This window comes from Toxotes jaculatrix, chromosome 19 (assembly GCF_017976425.1).
Source record: "Toxotes jaculatrix isolate fToxJac2 chromosome 19, fToxJac2.pri, whole genome shotgun sequence".
NCBI classification, from domain to species: Eukaryota; Metazoa; Chordata; class Actinopteri; family Toxotidae; genus Toxotes; species Toxotes jaculatrix.
In genome coordinates this window covers 13,092,662-13,110,767 of record NC_054412.1, presented here as the reverse complement: position 1 = coordinate 13,110,767, position 18,106 = coordinate 13,092,662, and the positions used below count along the sequence as shown (strand labels likewise).

At 40.7% G+C, this 18,106-nt stretch overlaps 2 protein-coding genes across 2 annotated transcripts; both read right to left on the bottom strand.

The window, feature by feature from the left end:
• Positions 1-251: 251 nt before the first annotated feature.
• LOC121199979 (phospholipase B1, membrane-associated-like) lies at positions 252-5,721 on the bottom strand. Its single transcript, XM_041065005.1, has 16 exons — positions 5,664-5,721; positions 5,284-5,348; positions 4,643-4,733; positions 4,444-4,502; positions 3,992-4,059; positions 3,697-3,740; positions 3,451-3,571; positions 3,128-3,179; positions 2,889-2,969; positions 2,725-2,790; positions 2,507-2,598; positions 2,247-2,328; positions 2,037-2,138; positions 1,700-1,795; positions 1,374-1,445; positions 252-786 (listed from the first exon to the last, which is right to left on the bottom strand). The coding sequence occupies exons 1-16, from the start codon at positions 5,719-5,721 to the stop codon at positions 652-654; spliced, it is 1,284 nt and encodes a 427-aa protein (XP_040920939.1). The 3' UTR covers positions 252-651.
• Positions 5,722-7,658: 1,937 nt separating this feature from the next.
• sel1l (SEL1L adaptor subunit of ERAD E3 ubiquitin ligase) lies at positions 7,659-16,708 on the bottom strand. Its single transcript, XM_041064717.1, has 21 exons — positions 16,152-16,708; positions 15,952-15,989; positions 15,346-15,541; positions 14,166-14,333; positions 13,764-13,869; positions 13,194-13,356; positions 13,011-13,064; positions 12,778-12,837; positions 12,612-12,693; positions 12,325-12,479; positions 11,601-11,657; positions 11,427-11,495; positions 10,985-11,062; positions 10,664-10,726; positions 10,336-10,423; positions 9,908-10,056; positions 9,424-9,589; positions 8,895-8,969; positions 8,557-8,729; positions 8,309-8,437; positions 7,659-8,149 (listed from the first exon to the last, which is right to left on the bottom strand). Exons 1-21 carry the CDS (start codon positions 16,237-16,239, stop codon positions 7,877-7,879), a joined length of 2,430 nt encoding a protein of 809 aa, XP_040920651.1. The 5' UTR covers positions 16,240-16,708; the 3' UTR covers positions 7,659-7,876.
• Between the last annotated feature and the right edge of the window lie 1,398 nt (positions 16,709-18,106).

Sequence of the window (18,106 nt, the reverse complement as noted above, 5' to 3'; positions counted from 1 at the left end):
TTGATCTAACAGACATTCACTCCACGTTTGGGCAAAGTCTAATTAGTTTAATGTTTTATGTATGAATGTATAAATATCACATGAACAATTCAAAAAGGATTACTTCTTTTTTTTTTCACTAATTACAACATCTGCAATTTATATCAAGCAATACAGTATAGTTAAAACTGCACTAGGCAAGACCTTTCTTAAAAAGAAATACACCTATAAGATAAGATAAGATAAGATAAGTATATTATCATAGTATATTATCATACTTATAAGAGTGGGAGAAATGTGGAAGATTGTCTCATCCCCACAGTTATGAGCGTGGTCTAACTGATAATTCATCGTGGTGCAGTCAGGATAAATTAAAATTTAAAAACAAAATAGAAAACTTTTTGCTAGGAGCAGCAATCTGCTCACCAACAACAACTAAAACTCTTCACCGCCTCCAACTGCTTCTTAAAAATTAAATATTTAGGTTGCAGGACTCACTGTCACTTTATCAGAGGGGTTTTCAGATATCTTAAAACTGAAGTAATTTCTCCATGCTGGTATTTGGGGCCACATATATGCAAAGTTGCAATGAGCGGCTCACAGACTCTCCCTTGCAGGTGATCCACTGTAGGAGATCATCTCCACAGTAAAGATAGCTTAGCAGAGTCAAAGCTACATAAGTCTAAGACGTCCCAAACCCACAAGTAGCGAGAACAGCAAGGTGGCCGCCTGTGATGGAGCGTCAGACTGAAGTGGAGGGTGGCCTGACTTGGCTGCGATTGGTCGGGTGAAGATATACGGGTGTTCCTACAGATGGCACACAGAGAAGATGGGATGTTACAATTGCTTTGTGTTGTTTTGAGCCTCATAGTATATAAATTATAGAATTATACTATATATAAATGTAATTAATGATTTTCCTTTTGGTCTTGTTTATATTATTGTTGCAGGGACTGTTCTTAAAAGTCTTTGTTGGTGTATTTAAGATGTTCTGACAGCTGAGACAACACCCCACATTTACATTTCTAGGAAAAGCAGAGCTAGAAGACAGATGTTAAGCAAACTCGTACATACATGGTGAAAATGATTCAGTGAAACTGAGTGATCCCGGCATTAAAAGGTTTGCTATTAAACACCTGATGGGAAAGTGTCAGAGGTCTGAATGCAGAGAAAGATCTCAAAAAAGTCCCTGCTAACAACTGCATTAGCGAAAAACATCCTTCAACAACAAAATGCATTCAGCTAGCTCTAATCTGTTTTTCCCCCAATATAACACCACACTATCAAGAATGAAGATCAGATGGTAAATGCATGAAACCTTTCAGGTTATAGACACAGGTAACACCTGCTCCACTGGTGTAGTAACACCACTGTGATACTGGGACCTGTCTTACCATAGGTGGACAGATGAGACTGATGGGGTCTGAGAAACTGCTCACAATCATCTTTCCTCCTTCAGGCTGAAACTGTGACAGAGCAGAGAGGAGAAATCAGTTTGGAGCAACACAGTGAAGGATATTGAGAAAAAAAGGTTTTGTTGTAACAGTTAATGCTTAAAAAATAAGAGTGCCTATCATTTTATGACACTTGTCATCCATTATATTTTCTATTATTTCATCCTTTAATGGCAATTCCTGACACAGTACATCACTCTGAATGGCAGTGGGCTGATTGTTGACCTTTAACCTTTAACTACAAGCAGTGTCAAGTCATTGTTCACCATATTGTTCCACAGTCCCTTGGCCAGCTCCTCATGTCCCTTTATGGTGAAGTGGAAGCAGTCGTGAGTGAAGAAGGTCATGTCGATCTTCCCGCTCTGCTCAGAAAGACACAACATACACTTGTGTAGATTTACTGACAGAGTGTGTTGCTGGTGAAACGTGACTTCTCTCTTATCTTCAGGCCTCGTGTTAAGAAATCTAAACACTACAGCTGTCACACTCAGGATCCTAACGATTCAACCATCACTGTGTAATGTTTCACACCAATCCATCCCCTGAAAGCAGACACTTCTGCCACGTTGATACCGCTGTGGCCTTCGGAGTGAGACAGATTACCGGGAGGCGGGGGGGGTCGGCGTGTTTGAGAAAGGGCTGAAGAACAACAGCAAAGTCATCCCTGAAGAAACGGTCGCTGTACAGCAGCTCCTCGAGTCTTTTCTAGGGATGGAAGTGGCACGAAAATCAATTATACATAAGGGAAGTGATAATGATTTTAAAAAACGTTCCCCATAACATGCACATTCAGTAAACATGTATTAACTGTACCTGGAATTCCAGATTGACTTCCACCAGCTCCCGAAGTTCAGGAGACCTGGCTACTGGTTCTATCAGGCACGAACAGAAAGACCTAAATCAGAGTTAAAAACAAAAAAAAAAAAAACGGGGGAGATTGTAATGTGACAAATGTAAAAACAGCCTTCTAGTGTCAAACTCTCCACATGCATCATCAAAATGAAGCAACAATGAGCAAAACATATTTCTGAGTGAAGGGAGAGTTTCATTTAAATGTTCAAAGAGTGGCTCACCGTTGGAGCAGGCACCCTGGGGTGGGCTTCTGCACCTCCCTCAGAGTCTGCATGGGCAGAATCTGAACCACGTTAACGATCATACGAGGAACCTGCAGCACAACATGGAGAAGAAGGCCGTGTTCTAAGTTGCAGCATGTACTGCAAATCCCTGAAGCTTAAAAAAAATCAATCCAAATACAGTTTGTCTTGTTTCCTTTTTTTTTTTTTTTTTTTACCTCATTCATAAGCATTTCCAAGGAGACGGTCATATAATGAATGAAGTTATCCACTGAAAAAAGAGCCTGGAAAGAACGTGGACATTCTTCAGAGGTTAATTACATTCTCAGCATTCTCAGCGACTCTCAAAGCATTCAAAAATTCAAAAGACAAGGAGGCAGACCTTATCTTTGCAGTAATCACAGATGTCATTCATGCCCATGAGAATGGTCAGAAGCTTCCAGTCCTCCTCGAAGTTCAGACCCTGCAGACAACACAGTCAGTGTAAATTTGCTCCATATAAAACGGGTTCAGGGAGAGTTCCCCGCTGCAGGATATTTCTGATTCGAAGTGTTAATAACCAGCTCACTCCTATCAACACTGTGCTGTTCCACTTCAGTGAAAACAGAGGCATTACTGTACCTCATAACCTCTCAGCGTGTCAATCAAATGCCTCGTCTGGCCGGGGAGATTGCTAGAAGGAAACAGCAACAACATCCATATGAGCGTCATTAATAAATAAAGCAGAACGTTAGAGCTCATACATTTTTGTACAAGAATATCATTTCATAGTAAAAGTAGCCTGAAGCCCAAACACAGCTAAAATAAGGATAGAAGGTTATGATATTAGTGGCTGCAAAATAAGCCAAGGTTTCTCAGTTCACAATATGAAACTGGGGATGATTTCATTAGTTCCTAATAACTGCAGGCTGAAAACAGCGCTCGTCCCACAGATGAGGCCTTACAAGGTGTTATGTCCTGTCACAGCCAGGTTGAAGCCTGTTTCACTGATGTGAGCCTGCATCCCATGAACCGTCTTGCCGGGAGCAGCACCAACCAGATTAGGATTGAACAGCTTGATGATGTCTAAAACAAACAATTGGAAAGTAAATAAGTAAAAGAAAATGTATTGAATTTTCTCTTTTTGGTTGACTGCGGACTAATAACGTTGAGGGATGGCTGAGATATCATCGGTGATTAAAACATCTTACTTGCCAAAGTAATGACATCCTGAAATGACCCGTAACCTCCAATACTGCAAGATGAAGTAAAAAGTATTAATACCAAGAAGTGTTTATGTTTATTTCTGTTTAAAGATAATGCTAACACTGTTATTTACAGGCTGAAACACCCCTGAGAAAACAGTCTGATGAACAGAGAAAATCTCACACAATTACATGTAACAAAATTATTCATGGCCTGTGGCCGGAAAAGTTGAGGTGCAAGAATATTGGTCATATCATGTGGTGTCCATGTGGTCCAGGTTTCACACGTGGTATCTCTCACCTCCACGACACATGGCGAAACTCGATAGGAATCCCGAGGACAGTGGTGGCGTTGGCACCTATGGCCGTCTACGAAAGGAAAGACACACTTTCTGAGAAAAAGGGACGATGTGATGGTGTGGTTAAGTTTTACTGAAAATACAGAGAGCCTGGTGGTGAGTGTGCGTGTGCTGCAATCACAACAAGAGACCAGTAATAACTAATCTGGCTGCATTGTTACTGCAACATTTAGTCATCATGCTTTTAATGTTGTATTTTCCTTATTCATCCTCCCCCGTGCTTGCAGTTTAAGATCATTCCACAAATAAACCTGTATGTTACTGACTTTTCCTCAGTAGTTCTGAGCTAGTAAAGCAAAATGAATGAATGAATGGTGAAACATTAGATTCTGTTAGATATTTCATGCAGTGTATAACTAGTGCAGCTTAGAAAGCATCAACAAATGACACCTACTGTCAGAGAATCCCCCAAGGCAGCGATGACTTTGATATCTGCCGCCTTCACAAATTCAACTGAGCAAAAGGGTGAAAGGAAGGAAAGAGAGAGGAGAGAAAGAAGAGGGAAAAGAGAGGGAGGGAGTCATCAGTCGGATCGAGTGTTTCAGCACACAGGTAACAGATTGATCTGGGGGTCGATTTGGACGGCAGCAGACCTGATGAGGGGACAGAGGGAGAAGGACTCATGTCTGGACACTGGAACACAGGATGCTTGAAGCTCACCGGTCGAGTTTTCTCCGGAAACTCCTGAAGAGGAAACAAGAGACGAAGCTCACTGTCAGATCATAATCAATCACATCCTTAATTTCCTTGTCCTGATGAAATGCTTGTCCTGTGGGACTCAGAACACAGCTTCAAACCAATCTATCTAGATTCCTATCGGGATCTTTTAAAACATTGTTTGACTGTAACATCTTTAGCTGCCTGGCCCTTGTTTTGCTTATGTCTTTAGCCTGTCGGCTGTGCTTGTTCTGCACATACTCAGGATGCCGACTGGTCCCATGTGGTATGGTCTGTTGTCACCCCATGGTGACCTCTCTCTTGTCTTAAAAGTAGGTTACCAATTGTTTACATATACTGTTTTGTTTTCATTTTATCCAGTTGCATGTTTTTTTGTTATTAATCTGTCAGTCAGGACCTCTTGGTCATAGTTAGTCATAAGTCAACATGACTGTTTGAATGATGAACAAAAACATCTGCAAACATAGTAATGTCGCAAGAATTCAATTTTTGATCTTAGCCATTGTTTAACACTGAACTTGTTATGTGCAGTGATGAAAGCAGGTGTAAACAGTACCTTGTTGAGGGCCTCCTTGCTGTAGTGTCGTATCCCCTCCTCATACTCCCACCACCAGTCGTTACCTTAGAGAGAAGGATTATTTCCAAAGTGTCCATTTCAGACTTTTCAAATGGCCCAATAAACCACCTCTTGACAACTGTGTATCAATAAAACAAGTAGTTTCAACATTATTTACAGCACAAAAATGGGCTCTAAACCAGTCTTTACTTTAGCCGTAGACATTTGTAGTTAACCTAAATGTTTATTTGAAACCAGATCTTAATATAATGTGAACCACAGTCTGAAAAAAAGGGCCCTGTTTCAGAGGCTGCTGTAACAATAAATATAGGCACAGTGCCCCACGTGTGCCCTGCCCTCCTGCTTGTTCTAGCACTTACCTTTGACAGAGCAGGACACGAGCACACATGTTGCCACGGCGATCCAAAGCCACTCCATAGTAGTGCGTATGGGCCAGTCAATGGGTCACCCCTACAGACTGCACAATGTGATGCTCAGTTTTTACAGCACCGTCTCTTTGTCTCACCCACCCCCTAAAGCTGAGTGACAACCCGCGGGTCCACTGACAGCCATTTTGACTGCTCAATCAATGTCAGCAGCACAGTGTCTCATACTGTGTTTGATTTTTAAAGCGCATTAGGCCACGATCATTCATGGTATTGATAGCCACAACATCTCTTTTCATGTTTGACACTGACATTTTAACAATAAGGACAAAATCCGAACGTCAAATTAAACTGACAACCACTAAATATTCATATGTCATTTATTAATTTCTTTATAAACTTGTATTTGTGATGGTAAAACTGCAGTCTTCACGACAATCGTCACCGGTGATTCAGTTTAGACAAACTGTGAGTTATGTGGGTATCAATGCATGAATGCAGGGACATCAGTGTCATTGAAGCAGCTTGGAAATAATTTACTATCTTCCTGCAAATAACATTTTACTGTCCTTTTTGACTTCATACACTTCATGCAGATGTACTGGCAGATAAATTCTCAATAATCCTAACAACAAGCACATACTGTGGAACTGATCGCATGGAGCTTGGAGAATAAACTGAATGTGTCAAAATTAGAAGTTTCTAATCTAGTTTGGATAAATACTGAATGGCCAAACCATGGCTTTATTTGTTTCAGGCTCAGATTTAGGTCCATCTGAGCTGAAAAGTGTAGGCAGAGCACACTCGGACTTTGGTGAGGGGGCGGAAATTCTCACAACAGCTGAAGTTAAATAACCAAAAAGAAAAAAAAAATCCTTCCTCTACTGTAGAAACAATCCAGCAATCCAGAGTTTGAGACGCAGGTATTATCTTTAAAGCTGTTCTAATTTCTGCCTCAGCCAACACAAGGCTTAATAAACTAAAAAAAAAAAAAAAAACAAAGACAAATGGAAACAACTGAGCTATCTTCAAAAAGAATTAAAGTATGCTGATGGAAAAACAAAACAAAACCAATCACACCAATGTACAACACAATTTCAAAAACTATTCTCTGTTTCCTTTCACTGAACTGTATACATCGGTTTTTCCTGACATTTGCTATTTAAAATGAATTTTTAAAAAGGCTGTGCACTCTGCTTTCACTGTGCTTGCAGAGTGAAAGACGTCTGTGTGAATTTTCAATCAGCATCGGAATCAGGGATTTTGGTGACAGCTGAGCAGCTTCTCATTCTCTCTACATGTCTGCCATGTTGAAAACATAAAACCATCAACCTGTGCGCTTAAAATTAAATAATTTATCAAACAAGCATCCAGTCCAGCTTTTCCATCGATTACAGTAAACCACTTAACATGTGTCTTGCTCTGATACTGATGATATAACATGGCTTAAGTACATTTTAGCACGGTCACTAATGGTGAATGAACAAAAACTGTCTTTCTCTGCAAACGCACTGACCTGACAACATGTCAACAAACAACTAAAAACGCAAAATGGCAATGCAACGAATGCAAAAACTTGTTCACTCACTGGGTGTACGAAAAAAAGGTGCCTAAAGTCTGTGAAACATGCAGAAATATGACTTGTTTTAGCAACTAGACCGGGGCTAGCAAATAAAATGACCTTAGTTCACATTTTCCCAACTAAATTTTTTTTTTTCTAAATACAGCGCAAAATTAGGATTGAAGCAGTTCAACTGAGTGTAATTTTCTCAAAAAAAAAAAAAGGAAAGTGAGAAGAGACTAATGCACATATCAGGTTTCAACTATGTTGACCAAAATGTCTTTGATCTGGCAAACTGCAAGACTATTTCCATGGTGAGGACATGGGTGCTTCTCGAAGTATCCTGAGTCACAGACTAACAAGTCCCAAGCCTGTATTATCCTCTCAACACTGTTCTGGAGTCTTGCTCTAAGCACAGAACCAGAACATTTTAGATGGAGAAATGGAGCCGTGGGACTGAGCAGTTCAGCAGCCATCGTAGTTTTTTTTTCTTCTTTTTTTTCAGTATGTGGAGTGAAGCAGGCAGAGTGGGAGAGGTGCTGCTCAAACTAGCAGGTATTCAGTTAGTAAGCACCAGCTGCTCCGTGCAGTGGGCTGGCACAACCTCTGTCTGTTTATTCCTGCCCTCACTCTGTCCGGCTTCCTCTCACTGCTGCTCCTCTTCCTCGTGGGCCGGGCCCTGGGCTTGCGTTTCTCCCTGACCCTGGGTCTCGGCCTGGGCTTGTGGCTGTTCCTGAGGTGGTCTGGGAGGCGGAGCTGGGGCAGGGGCAGGTGGACGAGGTGGCACGATGATTTGGTGTTGCCGCTGTCGGTAAGCGATGACCGTGCCCAAGAGCAGGGCGATGACGGTCATAAGGTAAAGGTCCCACTCCGGGCCCAGGAGCTGGTCCAGGTCCACCTGAGAAATCAGCTCCTTCAGCTGAGAGGAGAGGAGTCAAATGTAGAAAGGACAGAGGACAAAAACACATCTGATCAATTTCAGCTCCATCTAATGAAGAGGCCTTTAACTATCTGGAGCCTGTATTTCAAAGCCAAACTGTCACAGTTCCAGCCTGAGAATTTAGGAGGATGTACTTACATTAAGATCCTGCAGGTACTGGAGCGTGTAAATCAGGCCCAGCTTGCACAGTGCCAGGAAAACTGGGACCTGGGCATCAGGACTGGCTTCAGCAGCCATGTCGTAGAAACGCTTGGCTAAATGGATGTCCTGCAGAAAACAAAACGGAACAGTCCTGGATTACAAATCAGTCTGAGCATCTCTGAATTTGAGACCCACAACTTCAGTAACCATACTCCGCATTTATAAAGCAATGAGACTCTGCTCACCTGTTTGATGCCCAGGCCTTTCTCATGCATGTAACCCAGGTTGAACATGGCCTGGGCACTGTGCTGCTGCTCTGATGCCAGTCTGTAGTGGATGACAGCCGTTTCATAGTCCACATCTGTCCCGTAGCCGTAGAAGTGATAGTCCCCTAGTTTTATCCTTGCCACAGTGTAACCTGGGAGAGACAATGACATGCATCAGCTTTAGCTAAATTCAACTAGTTTTCTTTGGGTAAACCGATCACAGATGGATTCATGACAAAGGAGAAAGGTGAAATGCTAAAAAATAAATCTAGCCGTAGACGTAAACTGGATGAGGGACAGAGTTTGTATGGACTCACCTTGTGCTGCAGCTCTTGTCCAGTGGAGCAAAGCACGAGGGTATGTCTCATTCTCACTGAAGATCTTTGCCCCTTCTTTTTTTGTTTTACAATCCATACAAAGTCAAAAAAAAACATTTAAGAAAGGTTAGAATTTCTTTTTCCCCAAAGTTGGGGGGTTGTCAGTACTTTGGAAAATTTACTTAGCCAGATAGAAGCATTTTTTCCAACTTGTGTTTCACTAAATCAATTTCACAGAAGCTGATTAAACTACAGCAAAGACTAACTTGATTCATGTGAATGGTTCCACTACTGTTTGGTTAACTTAAGGCAAACAAGTGTAAATACTATCTATGTAAAATATTCATTGTTAGATCACCAACTGGTCACACAGCAGAATAAGGAAACACAGAGAGAGGTAACTGTGCTTCACAGTGTCAGAGAGTTTGGTAGTGGTAATGCTAAGACTACTGAAGCCGATTTCATTTTCACTTAAATGCTCCTTTTCTCTCATGTTGCTAAATGTTGCTAAAGTCATGTTTTTTCTTACTCTGGTCCAGAATGAAGGCCACGTTGCTCTGGGCCACCTCGTAGCCCTGCTCAGCCAGCAGCAGATACTGCACCAGCGCAGCATCCGTCTCTCCCTCTTTAAAGCTGCCGTAGGCCGTCATCAGACGCTCTGACCAGCGGCCACGCTCACACACGTTCTTGAAAAGCTACCAAAAAAAATAAAAAAATACAGGCTCACAGTGTGACGCATGGAAAAACTGGGTCTATTTAACAGTTTCTAAGGTTTGTGACTTGTAAACTGTATCACCTCCTAACTTGCAGTAAGATACAAGAGTGTAAACAATGATCACTGGAAGAAAACTAGAATGAATATTCAGTGTTCATTCAAATGAGGAGCTACACAATTGGCAGCATATGGGCTTTAATGGATGAGTAATTGCTGAATCACAGCAGAGAGAGGCTCTCGATCTCTCCTCATTTCAACATAATGAAGAGAAAGGAGCGGCAACTCCAGGGCGGCTCACCTCCACAGCAGTGTGGCAGGAGCGCATCACGCCAGTACCAGTGGCGTGCATCTGGGCCAGGTTGTAGAAGGCCAGGATGTGGCCTGCCTGTGAGGCCAAGTTGAAGAACTTGAGTGCCTGTTTGTAATCACGCTTCACACCAATGCCATCTGGGGGATGAGGAAGAAGAGAAAGAGCAAGAATGAATCACATGGAAGAGAAAAGAATAATTCTAGTCAACAGAAATAAAATCGATGCGAAGAAAATTAAGAGAAGGAGACAGAAGGCGAGTAAAAGAAAGAGATATTCAAGTCTTTGGATTTACCACACAGACAACAAAGAAGAGGGAAAAGCTATGACAGGAGGCCACTGTGGGACGTTGTATGCCACAAGCACAGATCCACATAGAACACACACACACTCATACACACTAAGCCATCAACACTCACTGTAATACATAGTGCCCAGCTGGAGCTGTCCGTCCACCCAGCCCTGCTCTGCTGCCTTCTGGAAGTATTTCAGTGCCAGCTCATAGTTCTGAAGACACAAACACACAACTTTCAAATGGCTGCTCTCATTTCAGCATGAGAGACACAAAATGAAAGCCTCATACACTAAACTACTGAGATTTATTTTTTCCCTGCTTCTATTCATAGAGCCAAAAACTGTAGCTGCCAGGTTAGAATACGAAAATAAGCTAAAAACTAAAATGAGTCATAGCGGGTCAAATCTTATATTCGTGTAGAGTTAACATCAAAAGGATTGTAGGCTCCTTACCACTGGGACACCTCTTCCATACAGATAGGCCATGCCCAGGCCGCTCTGTCCAACTGGATTACCCTGAATGGAAAAAAAACAACAACCAGTAAATGAAAAGGGCCGCGTCAAAGCAAATACTGACAGCTGAATAACACCTGTCACCTGACAGGTAAAAGTGTGTGCACTAACAGACACAGACAGCTCTTCTGTCTATAGGTATAAGGAGTGCTGCTTTCTTTTAAAGAGTAACTGCAATGATCAACACTGATGCAAACACTGGAGGGTAAGTTACCCAGTTCAGATAGAGATGAAGACATTATTCTACAGCTTCATGCTCACCAAGTCTGAAGCCTTCTTGAAGAACTGCAGGGCTGTCTCGTTGTTCTGAGGGAGAAACTCGCTGCCCTCTGAGTACATCTGAGGGACATGGAAATCAAAAACGTAACTCAAATACAAACGCACTGCGCCGCCCACTGTTAAAACAGCAATGCCAGATCATTGGCTTGATTTATTTTGGACTGAATTTAAACTCTCTTGCCTCTCTCCAACTATGTGACTGTTTCTCTTGAGTTCTCACACAGTATGGGCTACATATTCATAATATTTGCAAACACAGAAGTGAAACAGATGGGTAAAAAGAAAACCGAATATTATCAAATAGATACTTTGATAGAAAAGGGCAATTCACAGCAAGCTGGTCCGTTTAAAGAGAAAAAAGGAAAGGTGTAATCAATAAAACTGGGGAGTAACAGAAAAATACATTCAGCTTTATCTCACTCACCTTGCCGAGGAAAGCCATGGCATGTGTGTTCCCTGCATTTGCAGCCTGTGTGAAGTAGTCATACGCCCTCTGTTGGACAGTAAGGATCAGAAATACATTGACTGGTGCAAAAACCAACCCCAAGAATAATTCAAAGCAATCTTCACCAAAAAAAAAAAAAAAAAAAAAAGTTACCTGGTGATTTTGTTCAACTCCACGTCCTCCATGCAAGTGGAGCTGACCCAATCCCACCTGAAATAGTAAAAAACATGGGCTTGTTCATTTTGTGGCACTATAAAAAATAAAACAATAAATTAAATTAAATTATTAAACTATAGACTTTTAGATTGACTAGTTTACAAACAAAAGCAAGAATTATTGATATTATAAATAATTGTTTTATTTATTATGCAAATGTAATATTGTTACGATAAGTCCATGCATAGAAAAAAGTGCTGACAAATATTTGAATCTTCACATAATGCAATGACTATGTGGACTGAAAATGTGTTTAAACAAAGATATTATGTCAGTTATTAGATCACAGGCAGCAACTGGACAACTTGGCAAGCAGAGGACACGATGTACAAAATCATAACTACAAGTGGAACTGCTATTTGAAACCAAGAATATTTCAAAACAGATTTTTCTCAATTTCATCTATTGCTATATTTGACTGTCACTGAACAGCTGTCACAAAAAGCAGCATGAGGTCTGTTTGACCAGGAAAGCAGAATGATGCTTGTCATCTTTCTAGTTGTTTTTTTTTTTTTTTTTACCCTTTTTTCCCCCTAATGAATCCATGTTGAGTTTATTTGTTTAAAAATTGGCATCAACTCATAACATCAGAGTATGAATAGATGAATCTTTAGCTGTCTGTTCTATCGAACAAAGGCCAATAACAACTATATATTTTTACCTGAGCTTGTACATCTCCTTTCTCAGCTAGGAACTGGTAGTACTGGATCAGGTCCTCCTCCAACATCCCGCTGGTGGAGCCCGGGTTCTCCACCTCATCTAGAAGCCTGATCCTCTGCACAGCTGATCCCCCTGTCAGGGACACGTCGCTGGCCACTGGAGGTGGTGACAGAAAGCAGAGTGGAGAAACAACAGATGGGAGAGAAAGACTTTTAATGAGGTTATGTGTCCAAAAGAACCAGAACATGACAGCTGAGTATTTGCTGATTAAGTGCAGCAAATTCTTACCCTGATTTGCCACAAGCCTATAGTGTGTTAGTGCTGACTCGCAGCTCTGGGGAACACCCACACCCCCCCAGTATCTGTATCCCTAATAAAGGGAGAGGAAAAGGCATTTTAATACCTTAAACTGAGTGATTCTGTAAACAGTTCTCTGACAGACCAGTGGACTCACCAGAATCATGTGAGCGACCAAGTTTCCACCTAGTGCACCGAAGGTGTAGTAAACCAAGGCCTGAAAAACAAAACAAAAAATTAAGAAGCAGAGAATATGTGAACAATTGTTGGAAAAAGTGTCAGACATTATTTTTATTTTGGAGATGGTTTTTTTTCCCTAAAGTGACTTACAAAAGAGAACGAGCTTAATCAAAAATTTGAAGACATAAGTAAAACAGAATGAAAAAGTACCTTAGCTTGGCTCGAATTAACTCCAAGTCCTGCAGCATACAGAAAGCCAAGAGCCTGAGGAACACAAAATGTCACATATTTGATCATCGAAGCACAAACAATCAAGCATCTTTAATAAGATGCCAGGTCAAAATGCAATTCAACACTCAAGTGAAATGTAAATGTTTTGAGTGGGAACTGTACCATCTGAGCTTTGGGTGACCCTTCTATGGCAAGCTTCTCAAACATTTCTTTGGCCTTGGTGATGTTCTGGTTCATGTAATCTCCAAACAGCATGGCGTATGCCACCTTCTCCATGGCTTTCTGGTGGCCCTTCTCTGCTACTTTGAGCAGCTTTTCATATAATCTGAGAGAGTGGTTGGATAAACAGAGCTTGGGTGAAGTCGGAGTGACACAGGCATAATAAAAATGATGTGTGCATAACAAACAGTACTGTGACATCTTAATCAAATAAGGATGCCCTGACCAAAGTCACAAGGTAATAAAGAACACATAAAATAGGCATAGCCATACCATAACTAAATTTACAATCAGATAACATCTACTAGGTAAATAAGAAGCTTCAGGCTACATAAGCTGACTGTCCGGACACAAAAGGCTTGACTGACTCTAGGTAAGTTTTAATATGAATTTTGTATTTACTCCCCATAAAGAACACAATCAAAACGTTTTTATCCTACATGTCTAAAAAACAGAAGATTCAAAATCAGGTTGATAAGAACTGTGGGGATGAATCAGAAGGAAGAAACTTACTCTTTCTTCTGTGTCCTCCTGGTGGTGGCATTGAGCATGCGCAGGACTGTCTGATACTGCTCCTCAGCCTCCTCTGCCAGCAGTCTCTGCTGTGCCTGCTCCTCCGCTAATGGAAAGAGAAGAGAAGCCCATAAGAGCATACAGATGAAATAAAGGCTTTCAAAACTCTGGCAGCAGTGGGGGCCATAATAATTCTGAAAATGAAACCATGATGTGCTCTCAAACCAGTATCCATAACCGGTTTCAGTAGCTGTTTAAAAAGGTTTTATTTGGATGAGCAAATACTTAGCAGTAATCAAATTCTATAATGTATGTACATTTGTTGGCTTTGTGTGATAAATAAGCTTTCAACACTTGAAAATGTTACCTCATTAAAATCAAGGCTCTAAATTGAAGACTTACTCTCACAGAAACCCCACTTTTTCTCCTGGTCATAGTCGTAGGTTGTGGCACACCACAGCCGTCCATCCCCCCGTCCATCAGTTGTACAGTCCGAGTACTCCTTCCCCTGGAAGAGGAATGGGAAGATGCAGGGCTCTCCGTGGGCTGTACCTCCATTCACCAAAGGAACTGTATAAAAGATTATTATAGTGATCAATAGATCAAACAATCACAGTTATGGATTTACAACTTTGCATTAAAACATTTAAAAATGCTCATTTAAATTCACTTCCACAAATCATCATCTTCATATTAAGCTCAATATTACACTTACGCAAAAAGCCAATAGGAAAAGAGTTAATAATCCCAAAGTAAAATGATGTAACTGAATGCAAGAGGAGCCACAGGTGCAGGGAACTGTTAATTTCTCATGGGATTTAACCATTTATCCAATGAGGCGCTGCCCTGAAACCACACACGCCTTTGCTCAGAGTAAGCAGTGCTGAAAACAGGTTAATGTGTCAAAACTCAACAAAGCCAGGATCATGCTCATTCTCAAAAACAGATGCAATTTAAAACAAAGTGAGAACACAAGGGCAATTAATCTACTGACAGACTAGAGGTCCCTAAAATATAGCACTAAAAACCCACCAAACCCTTGCTAAGCATAGTTATGTGAGGCCTTACAGTAACAAAATATAACTGACACGATCTACTGTCATAATCATAACACAGCACGAGCAGAGGTAACATGGCTCTGTTTTATTCCATCTGATTACATCTCTTCTGCTAAGCAGCCAAATAAAGTTTTCTATAGAAAAGCCTCTGAGTCAGCCTACTGCTCTATCCATTCCTAGCTTTTAAAATGGCACAGGTAAAAATAACGTATTCAAAAGTGAGCCAGCTACCACTGACAGAAGATATGCCAGCTCATGATCTCTGTCTCACACACACATTTGAAGCTAGACACCTAGAAAACACCAAAGAAACAAACCATGGCCCAAAAGAGCATGTTCAGCAGTACAAAAACTTAAACTTAATTTATACCAGTCCACATATAAAAAACAATAAGGCATGTTTAGGGATTGTGTGTGCATGCTCACCATTAAGACACCACACAGTTCTTATGCTGAGGATTTGCCTGGCTGCACTTTGTGAATTATTTACAGCTCTCTATTTGAGTTTAAGCTTGAGTTTTTACCCTCTCTAGGTTTCTCCTCAGCTGGAGGAGGCTGGTCAGGCAGGTCCTCTGCCTGTTCTCCCTCCAGTCCATCTCCAGGTGACTGTTTCTCCTCCTCTGGCTGGGAGACATCATGAGCAGAGGTCACAGAGGCACCTGTCACAATTACTGATGCCAGATGTACGTCTTCCTCTTCATCATCTGGGTCATGGTAAGACTGGAAAGATAAACAACAGGTTGTTGTAATGGAACAGCTGAAATTAGAGGGGTCACATGTCAACACAGGCTGAATACAGTTACATAAGGCAAACGCTGTGGATCATTGATGCTTTATACTTAAAACATCAAGGTGAAGTATATTTCAAATGTATTTATTTTTGCCTAGGTTTAAGTGAATCTAGTGTCAACATACCATAAAACTCTGGAATAACACACAAGCCAAGGCAATGGTATGATTTGTCAAATGCAACCCATAAAAGACAGCAGGTAGGAGACACCAACAGCGGTTTGTATGGAGGTTTGCTTTGTTGTTTATTTCTGTTTGTAACTTCTAATTCAAGTCAATCGTCCTCAGAGTTTGGTATGCTAACGTGAAGACTAACATCAAATAGCTGCAGTATGACATACCTTCAGCTCTGGTCCGTCATTCCCGTGTTGCTCTTCATCTGTGAAGTGTTAATATTGCAGCCGTTAAGACAGAGTTAGCTTGAGATGGACGAAGCTGGCAGTTAAACTTCAACAGCTGCTTGCAGCAGTAGTAGAAACGTAACGTTACAGTTGCTTCTGTTCGCGCAGCCCAGAAATACAGCAAATGCCGAGGTACTTACCAGATCTTATTCCTTTGATGAAGACTATCAGCAGAATGGTCAAAAAATAAAACGTTCTCGTCGTCTTTAGACACCTCTTAGAGCCCATTGCTGTTATTGACAAGCTAACAATCTGCTAGCTGTAGCTGCTGCTATTTCTATCACCAAACATTCAGGTGCAGTTGAGTCCCACTATGATGAGTAGCATAAATAAACACACGTACACATGCACATGCATGCACCCGGACAAAACGGAACCTAACTCGCTCTGGATGCCAGCTTGGTTAATTTTAGCTGCTGTATCTGTCAACCAAGCTAACAAATTCCAATGCAAAGCTAAGCTAACAGAGTAGTAACTGGCTAAGCAGACGTTCAGCTAAAACGCTAGTGCCACACAAAAGACCAATATAAGACACAATATTTGTCAGAGGCCTAACTTCTCGGTCTAAAAATTAGTTACCGAGAACCTCTTGAAACTCAAAGACATCCAAGTTTAAGGACGAGATGCAAAAGCTTTAGCGTTTACTTTATATTAACCAGATACTACTTAGCTGCCCATGTTAAGCCTCTACTACTGATCGACACTTCCTATTCTGGAAATTAGACCAATCACAACGCGTATGGCATGGCAGTAGCCAATGAACGGACGCAAAAGATGCACCAGCGAATCAGGTGCGTACACAGTTATGTTTCTGGTTGATGGGATTGTCCACGACACCAGAACATGTTATGAAAATGCAAGAATAAATACGTTAAAGGTTGTGGTCGTTTTTTCCTGTTTTCTTGTCTAGATGTTAGTATACAACACCATAAGCATAGTAAATACAAGTTTCAGATGCACAAAAACTAGTAAATACAGGATATCCATTGAATTGTACCCTGAAGATCTTCCTCTGCACCATTGTCACTTCCATGACACCAAAACACATGGTTTGTGTACCAACATGTTATGTGAATTTGAAGCGCTTCAAGGAAATCAAGAGCTGCAAAATAGTCAGTTGTTGTTATTCCATCAGGCAGATGTGACAATGGTATGAGCCTGTACTGTGACAAATCTATGGACACTAGTTGTAATAGTGTTGTCTCAGGTCATTTCAGTTATTTATTTATTTTGCAGCATGTTTTAGGTGTGTTTTATTTGGTGTACTGAGGGCTCTGTTTTGTTTTATGTGAACTCACCAAATTCTAATTAACAAAAGAACAAAAGTATTGAATGTTGAAACTTTTATTGTGATAGTATTGTTACTACATTCAAGGCAAACTTTAGAAAGGCTTTGTAAAGTTTACAACAATTGCCTTATTAATTATTGATAAATCTTTTATTTGGGCTTTATGGATGGATAATAAGAAGGGCAACTCTTGAGCTGCGAGACTGTGAACAATCAGCTTGTTTGGTGTATACGCTCCTCCATCATAAATGAAGCTGCATTAACTGCAGTCTTGATGATTTACTAATAAGCATGAAATCTTTCACTCTTTTTACTAATATTTACAGCTGCAGATATGATAGCTATTATCTCAAGAATACAGTTATAATGTTGGAGAATAAAGTAGCAGCCATTTTTCTACTGTAGTACTTAAACCTAACAAAACTACACTACTAGGTTATTTATCCAAGTGTTGTCAATTTGTATGCCACAAAAATATCTTTCAGATCATGAATAAAAGACTGGCATCTCGTAAGTTTATTTAAAATAATAATAATAAACCACTCTTCTCAGAAGTCATCAAACTGTAGCAGATTTGATAATTAATAACTATGTTTATTTACAGGCTGTTTTAATGGTAATTTCAGGGGCAGTAATAAAACAAAGACATAATTATTTGAAAAAAAAAAAACATTCACAGTAAACAAGATAATGCAAGGCAGGGAGAGACAGAGAAGTTCAAGAGATTAGAAAAGTGACATATTTTTGTTGTTAGCACTCCTCAGCTTTCCACAAAAGAAACATCTCCCATCATTTGACTTTGCAATG